This window comes from Sorghum bicolor, chromosome 5 (assembly GCF_000003195.3).
Source record: "Sorghum bicolor cultivar BTx623 chromosome 5, Sorghum_bicolor_NCBIv3, whole genome shotgun sequence".
NCBI lineage: Eukaryota > Viridiplantae > Streptophyta > Magnoliopsida > Poales > Poaceae > Sorghum > Sorghum bicolor.
In genome coordinates this window covers 58,899,999-58,917,774 of record NC_012874.2, presented here as the reverse complement: position 1 = coordinate 58,917,774, position 17,776 = coordinate 58,899,999, and the positions used below count along the sequence as shown (strand labels likewise).

At 48.2% G+C, this 17,776-nt stretch overlaps 2 protein-coding genes across 2 annotated transcripts; both read left to right on the top strand.

The window, feature by feature from the left end:
* LOC8064816 (chalcone synthase 2) lies at positions 1,869-3,535 on the top strand. The gene is made up of 2 exons (XM_002450828.2): positions 1,869-2,212; positions 2,378-3,535. The coding sequence occupies exons 1-2, from the start codon at positions 2,023-2,025 to the stop codon at positions 3,391-3,393; spliced, it is 1,206 nt and encodes a 401-aa protein (XP_002450873.1). The 5' UTR covers positions 1,869-2,022; the 3' UTR covers positions 3,394-3,535.
* Positions 12,348-14,014, top strand: LOC8064815 (chalcone synthase 2). The gene is made up of 2 exons (XM_002450827.2): positions 12,348-12,691; positions 12,857-14,014. The coding sequence occupies exons 1-2, from the start codon at positions 12,502-12,504 to the stop codon at positions 13,870-13,872; spliced, it is 1,206 nt and encodes a 401-aa protein (XP_002450872.1). The 5' UTR covers positions 12,348-12,501; the 3' UTR covers positions 13,873-14,014.

The following is a 17,776-nucleotide window of genomic DNA, read 5'->3' as shown; positions in this document are numbered from 1 at the left end:
TATGCTCTCATCCGTGACAGGCCACTTGTGTCATCTTATGACTATCTTGAACCCCCTTTGGTAACCACTGGGTAGTTGTAACTACATAAAAAGGGAGCGCAGCTCTCTGGAAGGTGATGTTAAGAAACAACAAGCGAAGGAGGTGGCGTATGCGAAGGTTTTAACTTGAACATTATGTTTTTTTGTCTGTCGGTAGGAGTTGGAGTAGGCCCGGGGACTCAACTGATTATAGTTTTAACTATTATATTTTTGCAAGCAGAGGGAGAATATACGTGATATATTTGTTCAAAGTACAGTTAAACTATATATATACGACAACATGAATTCTAATAAAACTACATTTGAACTTGCACGTGTTAAATCTACATGTTAAAACAAACAGGTCCCAGGGTAAGCCTACAATAGTAACTAAATTGTAGCAATTCATGACAATCCAACAATATATCCCCACCACTAACAATCCAGTGGATGAAATCTATAGTGTGCTAGGTAAAACAATTAGGTCCAAAGTATGTATGATCCTATATATTACTTGCTGTTGGAATTGAAGGTATGTTCACCATTTGGAGCAGCGTATTCTAATTTGTTTGTGACTTGCCAAATTCATTTCAAGCTATAGATTGTTTTAGCTTCTTAAGATACATATCTTTTAATACATATATAGATATATACATAGCAATAACCATGAATCTAGAAAAGCCAGAATGACCTACAATTTGGAGGAGTACGTAGCACTGAATATGATATCAAGAGAAGAGGAAATGAAAAAAGAGGTTTGTTGAAAGGATAACTCTAAGATCTCCAGGTTCGGCCCATCCCACACAATCCACCGCCATTTTCAAACAAGCCAGTTAGTACCACAAAATTTGCTGAGATAAACTAAATTAAGGAGCCATGAGACACACTTTTTTTAGAGTTCAAGAGCATTATGTCCCGGCCTTACAATAAACATCAAAAGACCAAAGCTATTACAGTATTGCAGTTCTAATCCTCAGGTTCGTCCACCAGGACTGAAGCTAGAAACAATACAGAGAGTTTTCTTTAACAGTAAAACAACTTTCAACTACTCAACTCGATAATAAGACAACACAACATCGAACTAGATTTCAGCGAGGTGTCCAGTGCACTGCACCAAGGCATCTCCTTTACATCCCATTCAATCGCTGAATCTTGACCCATCAAGGATTTCCAGGTCATTCTTCACCATCCCCTGTCATAGTCTTGATCTTGTTGAGGTAAGCTTCTAGTAAATTCTTCTTATCGGATGGGCACAGAACCATCCAAAGCAAGAGCCCAATAATCCTAAAAAGGAGCATTTCCATGCTTATCTAGCCAATCGTCTAAAAACAGAGACCATGTCTAAGTTTCCAAATAGATCAAATGGTAGTTGAGGTGATCATGTTCAAGATACATAATTTCTCATTACTTACCCAATACATCCCTATGTCTATCATATTCAAGAGGGTGGGGGAAGAAAGACCATATCCCATTTGGTTAGACTTCAAAATCCCCACGTGATCACGTGGCTGACCGACTAACGGATGGAAACCGGTAGTCAAAATATCCTATATATTTTGACAAAGTATATGCTGATACTTTGCAATAGCACTCTCTTATATTCCAGCATAGGTCGTTCAGTGTAGCACGTGACACTGTCTACTGGTATTCGTGACCGTGATTTACACACAAGGGAGAACAGGCACGATTTAAACACATGCATGTATGCATGCAGTCACTCTCACACAACCTTAAAAATCGATTGTCGTCTTATGTTAAGGGAAATCCACACCTTTGCCCCAGCTGCATGCGCGGCTATATAACCTTTGCCTCCTCTGCCATTACAGCAAGCAAGCGCTCCCATCCCAGAGCCACAGGCCATAACCGATCTACCTTCACAGCGCTCGCTTGCCGTCGCACAGCAAGCTCCGACGATACGGAAAGCCGGCCGGCGACCGTCCTGTCGAAGTAGCTAGGGGTCGATTGCCTCTGGTACAACGTAGAGAGAAAGAGCGGACGGAGACGATGGCCGGCGCGACTGTGACCGTGGAGGAGGTGAGGAAGGCGCAGCGCGCGACGGGGCCGGCCACCGTGCTGGCGATCGGGACGGCGACGCCGGCCAACTGCGTGCACCAGGCCGACTACCCGGACTACTACTTCCGGATCACAAAGAGCGAGCACATGACCGAACTCAAGGAGAAGTTCAAGAGGATGTGTGAGTATACTTGTCTCTCTCTAGCTCTTTCGAAAGGCCAGAAACTGACCGACGACGGCGGTCTTGCACTGACGTCCGCGCTCCACCATAGCATGCCATGCCATGCCTAGACGACGGTGGTTTTATTCTGACTCTGACTGTCTGACATTCACTGACCTGGTACAGGCGACAAGTCGCAGATCCGGAAGCGGTACATGCACCTGACGGAGGAGTACCTAGCGGAGAACCCCAACATGTGCGCGTACATGGCGCCGTCGCTGGACGCCCGCCAGGACATCGTGGTGGTGGAGGTCCCCAAGCTGGGCAAGGCCGCAGCGCAGAAGGCGATCAAGGAGTGGGGGCAGCCGAAATCCAAGATCACCCACCTCGTCTTCTGCACCACCTCCGGCGTCGACATGCCGGGCGCCGACTACCAGCTCACCAAGATGCTGGGCCTGAGGCCCTCGGTGAACCGCCTGATGATGTACCAGCAGGGGTGCTTCGCGGGCGGCACGGTGCTGCGCGTGGCTAAGGACCTCGCCGAGAACAACCGTGGGGCGCGCGTCCTGGTGGTGTGCTCCGAGATCACCGCCGTCACGTTCCGTGGACCCTCCGAGTCCCACCTCGACTCCATGGTCGGGCAGGCGCTGTTCGGCGACGGTGCCGCGGCGGTTATTGTCGGTGCTGACCCCGACGAGCGTGTGGAACGCCCGCTGTTCCAACTCGTCTCGGCATCACAGACCATCCTCCCAGACTCCGAGGGCGCCATCGACGGCCACCTCCGCGAGGTCGGGCTCACGTTCCATCTGCTCAAGGACGTGCCCGGGCTCATCTCCAAGAACATAGAGCGCTCACTGGAGGAGGCATTCAAGCCGCTGGGGATCACCGACTACAACTCTATCTTCTGGGTGGCGCACCCCGGTGGGCCGGCGATCCTGGACCAGGTGGAGGCCAAGGTCGGGCTGGAGAAGGAGCGAATGCGCGCTACGCGACATGTTCTCTCTGAGTACGGCAACATGTCCAGCGCCTGCGTCCTCTTCATCCTCGACGAGATGCGTAAGCGCTCCGCCGAGGATGGCCGGGCCACCACCGGCGAAGGCTTCGACTGGGGCGTCCTCTTTGGCTTTGGCCCCGGGCTCACCGTCGAGACCGTCGTGCTCCACAGTGTTCCCATCACCACCGGAGCGGCCATCACCGCCTGAAATGCTCCAAACATGGTGGACAGATCAACAATTATTATTTTTTGAGCTTCAACGGGGAGGGAGAGTTTCCCCACCTTAAATTTGTATTAAGTGATCTTGGCTGAAAATGCCACCCCAGATAATAAAGGTTTACATCAGTGTTTTCCCGAATGATGCTGTTTGGAAAACATTACACTAAGAATCAGCAATTTGTCTATTTCCACAACTGCCAGCAACAAAGGGCAACGAAGGTTGCGAAGTGCTTGTCTCGAATATAGGATGGTGTTGTAGTTTCGTGGATTGCAGATGCCACTACCCTGTTGCCAATTGCCATTCTGAAAGACTATCAGTAGCAAATTTACATTCGGCAATGATGTGATCTGTAGACTCTGGCATTTGGTTGCAGACCTGGCAGATTGGGTTATCCACCACTCTTTTACGAAGTTAGTTTGTTTTGCACTGAATCCTTCCGTGAATAAGCAGCCACATGAAGAACTGCACTGTAGGAGGTGCTTTGCTTAGCCAGCGGATCAGAACTTTGCAGCCGGGTGCGGAGGGCCATCCTTGGATTTGAGCATTCTATATAGGTTTTCTGAATGAGATTTGCCGGTCCAACTCAGTCGTTTAGGTGCTCATAGGGGTAGTGTGTGTGAGTATATTTATAGGATGAATGTGCACTTGTATGGTGAGCGTTTGTGTCTGGGTCTCGCAAAAAAAGAATCTACCATTGGCGAGGCAAAGGGACCTTCTACACGTACAACTAGTCATCAGATGAATGGCATTAATTTCTACGAACGAAATGTGAACCACTGTAAATTGATGAGGATGGCAATGCAGTAGTTTGGCTTGAAATTGAAACGCTTAGTTTTGTCACCGAAATGCTAACCACATGCATATATATGACTGTGTACGGAAAGGCTCGGTTTGTCACCTTCTAATCCTCATCGCAGATACGGCTAAATATGGAGAGTAGTCCAAGCACATGGTTGGCTAAATCTGTAGCTTAAAGAATCATTGCCGTGGAAACAGATCGCCTGACGTTCACTCGACAGTCAGCCAAACCGGACTGTCCTGCATGTATCCAATGGTGAGCTCTTGCAACTTTTTCCCCCGAGAACCTCCCGACGGCCGACTTGGGGGTTCCTGCCGCCGGCTCGCCAGCCCGCCACCTACCGCCCCTCTTCGGCTGTCGCTGCCGCCTCCCGGGGCATGGCGGCGGCCTGCCAAAGCCTCCTTCGTCATAGTCTCCCCCCTCTTCCCCTCTCCTTTGCCTTTCTCCCCTCCACATAGCTCCTCCGGAGAACTGGCGGACCGGCGGGGTGGATCTGAGCCCTCTGTGGCATCCAGCTTCCTTGCATCCGGATCTACTACTTCCTGTGGCGGAAGGCTGGGTAGCACAACAGTTCTCCTTCATGCTCTGGCGCGTGTTGGAGTCAGGTCATGGGCCCCCTCTACGAGCAGTCGAGGCAGCCAGGCCACGCTCGATTCTCGCACCCCCTCCAGTCTGGCAGACGGATGTGGTCGGTGCAATTCCCCTCAGATTAGAACGGCCATCGTACGCGTGGGGACACGTGAGGGACCGCTACGGCGTTGCACCGACAGTGTCCTGTTGCGAGCAGGCTAGGCGACGGGACTGGATCCACCCCTCCCTGGTCCAGAGCAAGCCTCTCTCCTCCTCCCCTTGCTACGATGTGCTTCGTGGTGCGTGGTGGTGGCGCCCGATGGAGGTTTTGTGGGCTCAGTCGAGCGCCCGCTAGTTGGCTTTTTCTAGGGCCTGAGGCGCAGTGGGTTCTGGTGGTCCCAAGACCTTCTTGGCGTCTCAGGCCGAGCGTTGGTGGCCACTAGCCACATTTGCCTGGCTCGCGACTTGGGCTAGCTGGGTGGCCTAGTGGCGGTAGTCGGCGTGGTGCTCTGGGAGAAAGCCTAGCCCAGTGGTCGTCGGGCGAACAACGGTGATGTCTTGATGCCACTTACCTTCCTAGAGGCGTCATTCTACAAGCCTGTTCTCCACCGGTGCTAGATTCTAGATGAAAGCCCAGTCTTAGATGCTTCTATGTCAAACGACGATGCGGTTCTATGAGCATCCCCCTTCTTTGAAGGTGTCGCTAATGAATAAGCCTACGTCCTATCGTTGATTACCGGAGGAGTCCCCCACGGTGCATATTGTTTTTCATTTCCAATCACATTGGTCTATCCTGCAACTCTTGACCTTGCCCGGTGCATGGTCATTGGATATTGTAATGGATGCTTTGCTGCTATCTCCTCTCGTGGATGCTCTATCGCCATTCGTTCGTTGGTGGATGCTTTGCCATTGTTTGGTTCGTTGTCGAATGGTTTGCCATTGTGCCGTCGGCATCCTCTCTGGTAGAAGCTTTGCTATCGAGAGTGATTTGGACGTCCCACAGTTACCGATGCTTTGTCGTAGTGGATATCTTCGCTTCTCCCTGATGAATGTTTGGCCACTGGTTGGTTCATTGGCGGATGCTTTTCCACCATTTGGTTTGTTGGCGGATGCTTTGCCATCGTCGTTGTTGGGCGGTCTTCTGTGTAGTTGACCTTTGTGATGGTGTGTCACTTTCTTGCAGGCTCAGTTCCTAGGTGTTAGATGTTGAGGGCAGTCACCCTCCTATGTATCTTTTTTCATTTTCTTGTTTCTTAGTTTATTTTCTAGGTCCCTCACCACCACCTTGGTGATTTGTAATCTGTGCTACATTGGTCATAATATGTTGCATTCCTAAGTTCGCAATATTCATCTTAACAACATCCTACATGTGCCTGATGCAAATAAGAGTCTGCTTTCTGTAAATCGCATTGCTTGTGATAATAATGCCTTCCTTGAATTTCATGCCCATCACTTTGTCATCAAGGAGCAGGCCAGGAAGAATACTCTCCTCCGAGGTCCATGTGAAAGGAGTCCATATCCTCTGAAGCCATAGCTGAATAAAGAGCTGCTCGGTGCCTTCAAGCCCATCACATCCATATGGCATCATAGGCTAGGCAATGCATCTCCACAAGTAGTGCAGCAGGTCCTTAGCCACTATTGACATCTCTAACACAATTACAAATACAAGGGTCAAATCCTTCCTTAGCAAAGGCGTCAAAAATGTTCGAGACATCTCTTAGCATTCCTTAAGCCAAGTTGTCATCCCCAACACAACACCAAAAGATGTGGTTGTACTTATGATCATAGTAGTTATAAAAGATGAATGAAGGTTATCCACAAGCGTATAGATAAAATACACCCGTTATAGCATTTCACCAAAAAAAAGTTCAAGGTGTCATTATTTATAATTCTACCACTAGGAAGGCACTTGGAGGTCAAAAGAATAAAAGCTATAACTTACACTTGTGATAAGAGTTCCACTAGATCAAACTCAAAGAAGGGATCAATCATATCATAAATATGGATAATTAATAACAGATCATGGTAATCCTAAAAGGGGTTCCACCAAGCATTTTCCTACGTAGGAATGACTCTAGAAAGAACTAGAAAATATAGACTAACTACCAGGGTTATTCTAACTATAGGTCATTGGGCTACATTTATTAGTGCAATTATATATAGCAATCATAGTCAGGGTTACCACGTATTCATAAACAAGAGACATGGCTAAGGTGGGTCAAGAAATGAGCAAGACATCACCCCACAACTAAGCCTTACCTGTCCTATATTCGGGAAGTAGACTATAGAGGACTCAATGAAGCTATAATAGTCACCTTCGTGATCTACCACATGGCCAAAAATATAGGGTGCATTCATAGGTAAACAACGTATAAGCACCACGCTTACACAATATCTACCACCCACCCCTTGATCATCAAAATGAGCACTATACAAACAAGGGTATAAACACAAAGCTACTCCAATTATACTAAAGATATAACCAACATAGGCAATGAACATTATAATTATGTATCTAGAATTATACCAAGTCATATCAAGTATTCAACTCATACATGAACTAGAACAAGAACTAGATGATCAAGATGAACTAGACAAGAACACGATGAACTAGACAATCTAGATGATGAACTAGAAGAATAAATAGATGAACTAGAAGAAGAATACAATGAACTAGAAGACAAATAGCATAAATAGATTAATAATGTTGAATACAAGAGAAAAGTACAAGGCTATGCCCTAGCTAGTGGAGCTCTAGGTTAGCTAGTGGAGCTCTAGGTTATCCTTTCAAGGGACACCTCTGAACTGAACAATGATGGAATGAATGAATTGATTGTCTTAAGGGGGTTTGCCTCTGCTTATATACCCCAGTGGGATGAACCACAGCTCTCGGATCAAACCGACACGAAATAATGGTCAAGATGCATCGTAGAGGTCGGTTGGAGGCCGCCACACGACGGAGGGCCCACCTGGTAGTAGGAGCAGGCCAGCCAGCCTAGCATGTGGGGTCGGCCGGCCCCACCTAGCAGCCATCAGACCTCCACTTTGTTCCTATGCCTTATAGTGTCTTCCATATCCTTCTAGTGCCACTTTCCGATCTGTTTGTGTAATGAGTCATGTCATGGATGGATTCTTTTCTTTCCCAACTTCTACATAAATACCTGAAAAATATTATTTCACAAAGCTGTGGAATCTTGTTGGTTTAGTCCCTTGTCTTATGATGATGATGGTTCTAGGGTCTTCTAGAGTCTTCCGAGTCGCATCCATCGAAGACTTTCTCTCTGGTGCTCCAAATATAGCAAATGATATGTTGGTCTCAATTGATTCGACGAGCTCTCCGCAATGGTGTGCTCACATTCTTCACTTGAGATACTTTTATATGGTGAAATATTGAATATCTCCAAGATAAGTGAGAACAACACAACTCGTGGAACTCGTTAGAATAAACCCCTATAATATTACTTTATAAATCATTTTGGGCCTTTCCTATGATTAGTTGATGGCTTAAGATTAGAGTTAATTACTATCAACTGCCATCATAAACTTTTGATTGTTAAATGTTCATGTAATAATTCAACATGCGATGAATGTCAACAGGGTAAGAGTCATCGACTCCCATACCCCAAGTCAGTTAGTGTGTCATCCAAGCCTTTTGAACTTATTTTCTTCGATGTTAAGGAGCCATGAGACACACTTTTTTTAGAGTTCAAGAGCATTATGCCCCGGCCTTTCAATAAACATCAAAATAACAAAGTTATTACAGTATTGCAGTTCAAATCCTCAGGTTCGTCCACCAGGACTGAAGCTAGAAACAATACAGAGACAACTTTCAACTACTCCACTCGATAATAAGACAACACAACATCAAACTAGATTTCAGCGAGGTGTCCAGTGCACTCCACCAAGGCATCTCCTTTACATCCCATTCAATCCACTACTGGATCCACCGTCTTTGCCGAGTGCCGAGAGCCCTCGGCAAAGGCCTAAAAGCCCTCGGCAAAGGCTTTGCCGAGAGCCTGCCACGTGGCTCTCGGCAAAGAGTTCTCGGCAAAGAATCTCTCGGCAAAGAATTCTTTGCCGAGAGCCACGTGTCCAGGCTCTCGGCAAAGGCTTTGCCGAGGGCCAGAAGCGCCCTCGGCAAAGCCCACGGCGCCGTCAAGAAACGTTAAAGTTGACGTCGTCTTTGCCGAGAGCCGGGCTAGAAGGCTCTCGGCAAAGACTTTTTAATTTTTTTTTAAAAAAAACTTTGCCGAGAGCCTACCAGGCTGGCTCTCGGCAAAGCTGGTATTCTGGTGATCAGCTTTCCATCTTTGCCGAGTGCTGGTATTCTGGTTCTCGGTAAAGCTAGAATTTTTTTTTGTTTTTTTCCCTGTTTTTTACATGACACAGCCCATATCACAAATCCACATGTCTATATCACAAATCCACATATAAATCACACATGAAACATATTGAAGTCCACAGATATCACAAATCCACATATATATATGACAAATATAACATAAAGTCGCCACAAGTTCATAACATAAACCACAAATCTACATCAATATCACTACTCGAAGTCGCTAGCTAGCGCCTCACCCCTAGTGTTGTGACTCTGACCCGTCGTCGCCATGGCCTCCGTCGTGTCCCGAGCCCCCATCTGGCCACGCCGACCAGGGTGAGTGCCCCCCAGGGTGTGGAGAGCTCCCACCTGCCCATGGCGCCCACATGGCCTACTCTGTCACCGACTGGTACGGGTACGAGTATCTGGGGCGCGGAGGAGGGCTGCCGGACAACCCAGGGTGGCCGTGCTGCGGATGGGCACCAGGCCACGTGTGTTGCGTACTCGGTTGGCCATAAGGACTAACCTGCCACCCGCTGCCACGTGTGTTGCGTACTCGGGTGGCCATAAGTCCCCTCGACAGGTCCTGCTCTGCAAAACAAAAAAAAACAACACTATAAGTAGAAAATTTCGGCAGAACCTCCCCTGCACGGGGGAGGTTTCCAAAACCTGGAAAAAAAAGCCGGCTCGATGGCCGGCAGCACATATATATGCAACATATAAATTTGTTAATATAATCACATTAATTAATACCCAAATTGGAACTTAACATACAAAGGTAGAACACATAAATAGCCAAAACCAATTAAGGAATATCACTATAAACCTTTACTGATCAGTTTTGCAAATGAGAAGGCTGCATTTATATGCTGCTGCTGTATATGTATAAGCACATGTAACGGCAAGTTTTCTGCTGTGAATGCAATGGCTAGGCAAAGAGCTTCTCAAACGTGTACATAGGAAGTGAACTGCAAACACTTCTGGAATCATTTTTACATTGGTACAAAAACCAACAGCAGCAGGTTCAGTTCATCCCGTTTTCATGAAATGGATATCTTACGGCAAAGACATACATCCTTCGCAAAATCCAATAATGCATTCTGGAGAATAGGATTTTTTTAATAGGAAATAGGAAACTGATAAAAGATAACAGAATGGATTTGTATTTGTAGTGTTTCCCAGCTGGACTGCTGGAGCTTGTTGTAGGTGTATTTTGTTGGTGGAAGAGAAAAGAAACAGAAGAAAGGTGACCCCAGAATTCTTGCTGCTTGTGGAGATGGAAAAACCAAGGGGTGTGTGTGTTTTCTTGTTTGGCTGGAGAAGAGAAGACAGGGAGCAGCTGTGGTGCCTGGATGAGTTCATCAGGCTTTGTTTGTTTGGTTGTTTGTTCACATCACAGGATCCATGAGACCAAGCTGCTCTTATCTAGCGCTACCAGTAGCAGCCTGCAGCAGCAGCACCATCCAGTGATCCACCCCAATGTCCCATACCACATCATTACACCAAATCCAGACCCAACATAATTGGGTCTCTCACACAACACAGCCCCTGCAGCATTAGCAACCAACCCACGCTAGTATAAACCATACTGTTACCTCTGCTAGCAGTGTGCAACCCCACACAAACCGTATGTAAATAATATACTCCTACTAATTTAAGAAAAATAATACCACATGTAGGCAGCAACATATATATACAAACAAAACTCCCCTGCCTACTAAACATGCTCAAGGATTTCTGCCACTAGCTCACTACTGAATTTTTTACCACAGCGTCCACATGCGATAACATGGCACGTCGCCAAGTTTTGTGATTTTTGGAGTTCATTTGGATTTTTTATAATTAAAAATCACATATACAACACATCGATGGTCATGTTCCGTATACAAGACATTCAAATTTTTGGGTGACTTTATGGATATAGCCTCAAAGTGCACTCTCGAATATGAATATCATTTTTTGAATGGCCATATTTTATTATTTCATGCACCTCTAGTTCAAATTGACTTTTTCGAGAAAAATACAAGGAAAATAAATTAATTGATGAAATATAGCAAAAAGTTATAAAAATCTCTAAACTTTGAACCTATGCTTGTATATAATATGCAAGGGCTACAGAAAAATTTTGGGTCCAAAATTCAAAAAAAAAAATTCTCTTTTCCGAGGGCTAATAGTGGCTCTCGGCAAAGGACCTCTTTGCCGAGGGTCAATTTTGGCTCTCGGCAAAGGAGCCTTTGCCGAGAGCCAGGGTGGCCTGCGCTCGGCAAAGGTTGCTGGCCTGGGCCTAGCTTTAGGCATGTGAGATTTGCCACCCTCCTCTTTGCCGAGAGCCTAACGGGATGGCTCTCGGCAAAGGCGACGACTACGGAAGCTGTTCACGGCGCGGCACCTTTGCCGAGTGCTCGGCTTTGCCGAGAGCTTAGCTGTCGGCAAAGGTTCTTTGCCTAGAGTCCGCCCTGGCTCTCGGCAAAGGGTGCTTTGCCGAGGGTCTGGCTCTCGGCAAAGCTGGACCCTCGGCAAAGATCTTGTTTCCCGTAGTGATCGCTGAATCTTGACCCATCAAGGATTTCCAGGTCATTCTTCACCATCCCCTGTCATAGTCTTGATCTTGTTGAGGTAAGCTTCTAGTAAATTCTTCTTATCGGATGGGCACAGAACCATCCAAAGCAAGAGCCCAATAATCCTAAAAAGGAGCATTTCCATGCTTATCTAGCCAATCGTCTAAAAACAGAGACCATGTCTAAGTTTCCAAATAGATCAAATGGTAGTTGAGGTGATCATGTTCAAGATACATAATTTCTCATTACTTACCCAATACATCCCTATGTCTATCATATTCAAGAGGGTGGGGGAAGAAAGACCATATCCCATTTGGTTAGACTTCAAAATCCCCACGTGATCACGTGGCTGACCGACTAACGGATGGAAACCGGTAGTCAAAATATCCTATATATTTTGACAAAGTATATGCTGATACTTTGCAATAGCACTCTCTTATATTCCAGCATAGGTCGTTCAGTGTAGCACGTGACACTGTCTACTGGTATTCGTGACCGTGATTTACACACAAGGGAGAACAGGCACGATTTAAACACATGCATGTATGCATGCAGTCACTCTCACACAACCTTAAAAATCGATTGTCGTCTTATGTTAAGGGAAATCCACACCTTTGCCCCAGCTGCATGCGCGGCTATATAACCTTTGCCTCCTCTGCCATTACAGCAAGCAAGCGCTCCCATCCCAGAGCCACAGGCCATAACCGATCTACCTTCACAGCGCTCGCTTGCCGTCGCACAGCAAGCTCCGACGATACGGAAAGCCGGCCGGCGACCGTCCTGTCGAAGTAGCTAGGGGTCGATTGCCTCTGGTACAACGTAGAGAGAAAGAGCGGACGGAGACGATGGCCGGCGCGACTGTGACCGTGGAGGAGGTGAGGAAGGCGCAGCGCGCGACGGGGCCGGCCACCGTGCTGGCGATCGGGACGGCGACGCCGGCCAACTGCGTGCACCAGGCCGACTACCCGGACTACTACTTCCGGATCACAAAGAGCGAGCACATGACCGAACTCAAGGAGAAGTTCAAGAGGATGTGTGAGTATACTTGTCTCTCTCTAGCTCTTTCGAAAGGCCAGAAACTGACCGACGACGGCGGTCTTGCACTGACGTCCGCGCTCCACCATAGCATGCCATGCCATGCCTAGACGACGGTGGTTTTATTCTGACTCTGACTGTCTGACATTCACTGACCTGGTACAGGCGACAAGTCGCAGATCCGGAAGCGGTACATGCACCTGACGGAGGAGTACCTAGCGGAGAACCCCAACATGTGCGCGTACATGGCGCCGTCGCTGGACGCCCGCCAGGACATCGTGGTGGTGGAGGTCCCCAAGCTGGGCAAGGCCGCAGCGCAGAAGGCGATCAAGGAGTGGGGGCAGCCGAAATCCAAGATCACCCACCTCGTCTTCTGCACCACCTCCGGCGTCGACATGCCGGGCGCCGACTACCAGCTCACCAAGATGCTGGGCCTGAGGCCCTCGGTGAACCGCCTGATGATGTACCAGCAGGGGTGCTTCGCGGGCGGCACGGTGCTGCGCGTGGCTAAGGACCTCGCCGAGAACAACCGTGGGGCGCGCGTCCTGGTGGTGTGCTCCGAGATCACCGCCGTCACGTTCCGTGGACCCTCCGAGTCCCACCTCGACTCCATGGTCGGGCAGGCGCTGTTCGGCGACGGTGCCGCGGCGGTTATTGTCGGTGCTGACCCCGACGAGCGTGTGGAACGCCCGCTGTTCCAACTCGTCTCGGCATCACAGACCATCCTCCCAGACTCCGAGGGCGCCATCGACGGCCACCTCCGCGAGGTCGGGCTCACGTTCCATCTGCTCAAGGACGTGCCCGGGCTCATCTCCAAGAACATAGAGCGCTCACTGGAGGAGGCATTCAAGCCGCTGGGGATCACCGACTACAACTCTATCTTCTGGGTGGCGCACCCCGGTGGGCCGGCGATCCTGGACCAGGTGGAGGCCAAGGTCGGGCTGGAGAAGGAGCGAATGCGCGCTACGCGACATGTTCTCTCTGAGTACGGCAACATGTCCAGCGCCTGCGTCCTCTTCATCCTCGACGAGATGCGTAAGCGCTCCGCCGAGGATGGCCGGGCCACCACCGGCGAAGGCTTCGACTGGGGCGTCCTCTTTGGCTTTGGCCCCGGGCTCACCGTCGAGACCGTCGTGCTCCACAGTGTTCCCATCACCACCGGAGCGGCCATCACCGCCTGAAATGCTCCAAACATGGTGGACAGATCAACAATTATTATTTTTTGAGCTTCAACGGGGAGGGAGAGTTTCCCCACCTTAAATTTGTATTAAGTGATCTTGGCTGAAAATGCCACCCCAGATAATAAAGGTTTACATCAGTGTTTTCCCGAATGATGCTGTTTGGAAAACATTACACTAAGAATCAGCAATTTGTCTATTTCCACAACTGCCAGCAACAAAGGGCAACGAAGGTTGCGAAGTGCTTGTCTCGAATATAGGATGGTGTTGTAGTTTCGTGGATTGCAGATGCCACTACCCTGTTGCCAATTGCCATTCTGAAAGACTATCAGTAGCAAATTTACATTCGGCAATGATGTGATCTGTAGACTCTGGCATTTGGTTGCAGACCTGGCAGATTGGGTTATCCACCACTCTTTTACGAAGTTAGTTTGTTTTGCACTGAATCCTTCCGTGAATAAGCAGCCACATGAAGAACTGCACTGTAGGAGGTGCTTTGCTTAGCCAGCGGATCAGAACTTTGCAGCCGGGTGCGGAGGGCCATCCTTGGATTTGAGCATTCTATATAGGTTTTCTGAATGAGATTTGCCGGTCCAACTCAGTCGTTTAGGTGCTCATAGGGGTAGTGTGTGTGAGTATATTTATAGGATGAATGTGCACTTGTATGGTGAGCGTTTGTGTCTGGGTCTCGCAAAAAAAGAATCTACCATTGGCGAGGCAAAGGGACCTTCTACACGTACAACTAGTCATCAGATGAATGGCATTAATTTCTACGAACGAAATGTGAACCACTGTAAATTGATGAGGATGGCAATGCAGTAGTTTGGCTTGAAATTGAAACGCTTAGTTTTGTCACCGAAATGCTAACCACATGCATATATATGACTGTGTACGGAAAGGCTCGGTTTGTCACCTTCTAATCCTCATCGCAGATACGGCTAAATATGGAGAGTAGTCCAAGCACATGGTTGGCTAAATCTGTAGCTTAAAGAATCATTGCCGTGGAAACAGATCGCCTGACGTTCACTCGACAGTCAGCCAAACCGGACTGTCCTGCATGTATCCAATGGTGAGCTCTTGCAACTTTTTCCCCCGAGAACCTCCCGACGGCCGACTTGGGGGTTCCTGCCGCCGGCTCGCCAGCCCGCCACCTACCGCCCCTCTTCGGCTGTCGCTGCCGCCTCCCGGGGCATGGCGGCGGCCTGCCAAAGCCTCCTTCGTCATAGTCTCCCCCCTCTTCCCCTCTCCTTTGCCTTTCTCCCCTCCACATAGCTCCTCCGGAGAACTGGCGGACCGGCGGGGTGGATCTGAGCCCTCTGTGGCATCCAGCTTCCTTGCATCCGGATCTACTACTTCCTGTGGCGGAAGGCTGGGTAGCACAACAGTTCTCCTTCATGCTCTGGCGCGTGTTGGAGTCAGGTCATGGGCCCCCTCTGCGAGCAGTCGAGGCAGCCAGGCCACGCTCGATCGCACCCCCTCCAGTCTGGCAGACGGATGTGGTCGGTGCAATTCCCCTCAGATTAGAACGGCCATCGTACGCGTGGGGACACGTGAGGGACCGCTACGGCGTTGCACCGACAGTGTCCTGTTGCGAGCAGGCTAGGCGACGGGACTGGATCCACCCCTCCCTGGTCCAGAGCAAGCCTCTCTCCTCCTCCCCTTGCTACGATGTGCTTCGTGGTGCGTGGTGGTGGCGCCCGATGGAGGTTTTGTGGGCTCAGTCGAGCGCCCGCTAGTTGGCTTTTTCTAGGGCCTGAGGCGCAGTGGGTTCTGGTGGTCCCAAGACCTTCTTGGCGTCTCAGGCCGAGCGTTGGTGGCCACTAGCCACATTTGCCTGGCTCGCGACTTGGGCTAGCTGGGTGGTCTAGTGGCGGTAGTCGGCGTGGTGCTCTGGGAGAAAGCCTAGCCCAGTGGTCGTCGGGCGAACAACGGTGATGTCTTGATGCCACTTACCTTCCTAGAGGCGTCATTCTACAAGCCTGTTCTCCACCGGTGCTAGATTCTAGATGAAAGCCCAGTCTTAGATGCTTCTATGTCAAACGACGATGCGGTTCTATGAGCATCCCCCTTCTTTGAAGGTGTCGCTAATGAATAAGCCTACGTCCTATCGTTGATTACCGGAGGAGTCCCCCACGGTGCATATTGTTTTTCATTTCCAATCACATTGGTCTATCCTGCAACTCTTGACCTTGCCCGGTGCATGGTCATTGGATATTGTAATGGATGCTTTGCTGCTATCTCCTCTCGTGGATGCTCTATCGCCATTCGTTCGTTGGTGGATGCTTTGCCATTGTTTGGTTCGTTGTCGAATGGTTTGCCATTGTGCCGTCGGCATCCTCTCTGGTAGAAGCTTTGCTATCGAGAGTGATTTGGACGTCCCACAGTTACCGATGCTTTGTCGTAGTGGATATCTTCGCTTCTCCCTGATGAATGTTTGGCCACTGGTTGGTTCATTGGCGGATGCTTTTCCACCATTTGGTTTGTTGGCGGATGCTTTGCCATCGTCGTTGTTGGGCGGTCTTCTGTGTAGTTGACCTTTGTGATGGTGTGTCACTTTCTTGCAGGCTCAGTTCCTAGGTGTTAGATGTTGAGGGCAGTCACCCTCCTATGTATCTTTTTTCATTTTCTTGTTTCTTAGTTTATTTTCTAGGTCCCTCACCACCACCTTGGTGATTTGTAATCTGTGCTACATTGGTCATAATATGTTGCATTCCTAAGTTCGCAATATTCATCTTAACAACATCCTACATGTGCCTGATGCAAATAAGAGTCTGCTTTCTGTAAATCGCATTGCTTGTGATAATAATGCCTTCCTTGAATTTCATGCCCATCACTTTGTCATCAAGGAGCAGGCCAGGAAGAATACTCTCCTCCGAGGTCCATGTGAAAGGAGTCCATATCCTCTGAAGCCATAGCTGAATAAAGAGCTGCTCGGTGCCTTCAAGCCCATCACATCCATATGGCATCATAGGCTAGGCAATGCATCTCCACAAGTAGTGCAGCAGGTCCTTAGCCACTATTGACATCTCTAACACAATTACAAATACAAGGGTCAAATCCTTCCTTAGCAAAGGCGTCAAAAATGTTCGAGACATCTCTTAGCATTCCTTAAGCCAAGTTGTCATCCCCAACACAACACCAAAAGATGTGGTTGTACTTATGATCATAGTAGTTATAAAAGATGAATGAAGGTTATCCACAAGCGTATAGATAAAATACACCCGTTATAGCATTTCACCAAAAAAAAGTTCAAGGTGTCATTATTTATAATTCTACCACTAGGAAGGCACTTGGAGGTCAAAAGAATAAAAGCTATAACTTACACTTGTGATAAGAGTTCCACTAGATCAAACTCAAAGAAGGGATCAATCATATCATAAATATGGATAATTAATAACAGATCATGGTAATCCTAAAAGGGGTTCCACCAAGCATTTTCCTACGTAGGAATGACTCTAGAAAGAACTAGAAAATATAAACTAACTCCCAGGGTTATTCTAACTATAGGTCATTGGGCTACATTTATTAGTGCAATTATATATAGCAATCATAGTCAGGGTTACCACGTATTCATAAACAAGAGACATGGCTAAGGTGGGTCAAGAAATGAGCAAGACATCACCCCACAACTAAGCCTTACCTGTCCTATATTCGGGAAGTAGACTATAGAGGACTCAATGAAGCTATAATAGTCACCTTCGTGATCTACCACATGGCCAAAAATATAGGGTGCATTCATAGGTAAACAACGTATAAGCACCACGCTTACACAATATCTACCACCCACCCCTTGATCATCAAAATGAGCGCTATACGAACAAGGGTATAAACACAAAGCTACTCCAATTATACTAAAGATATAACCAACATAGGCAATGAACATTATAATTATGTATCTAGAATTATA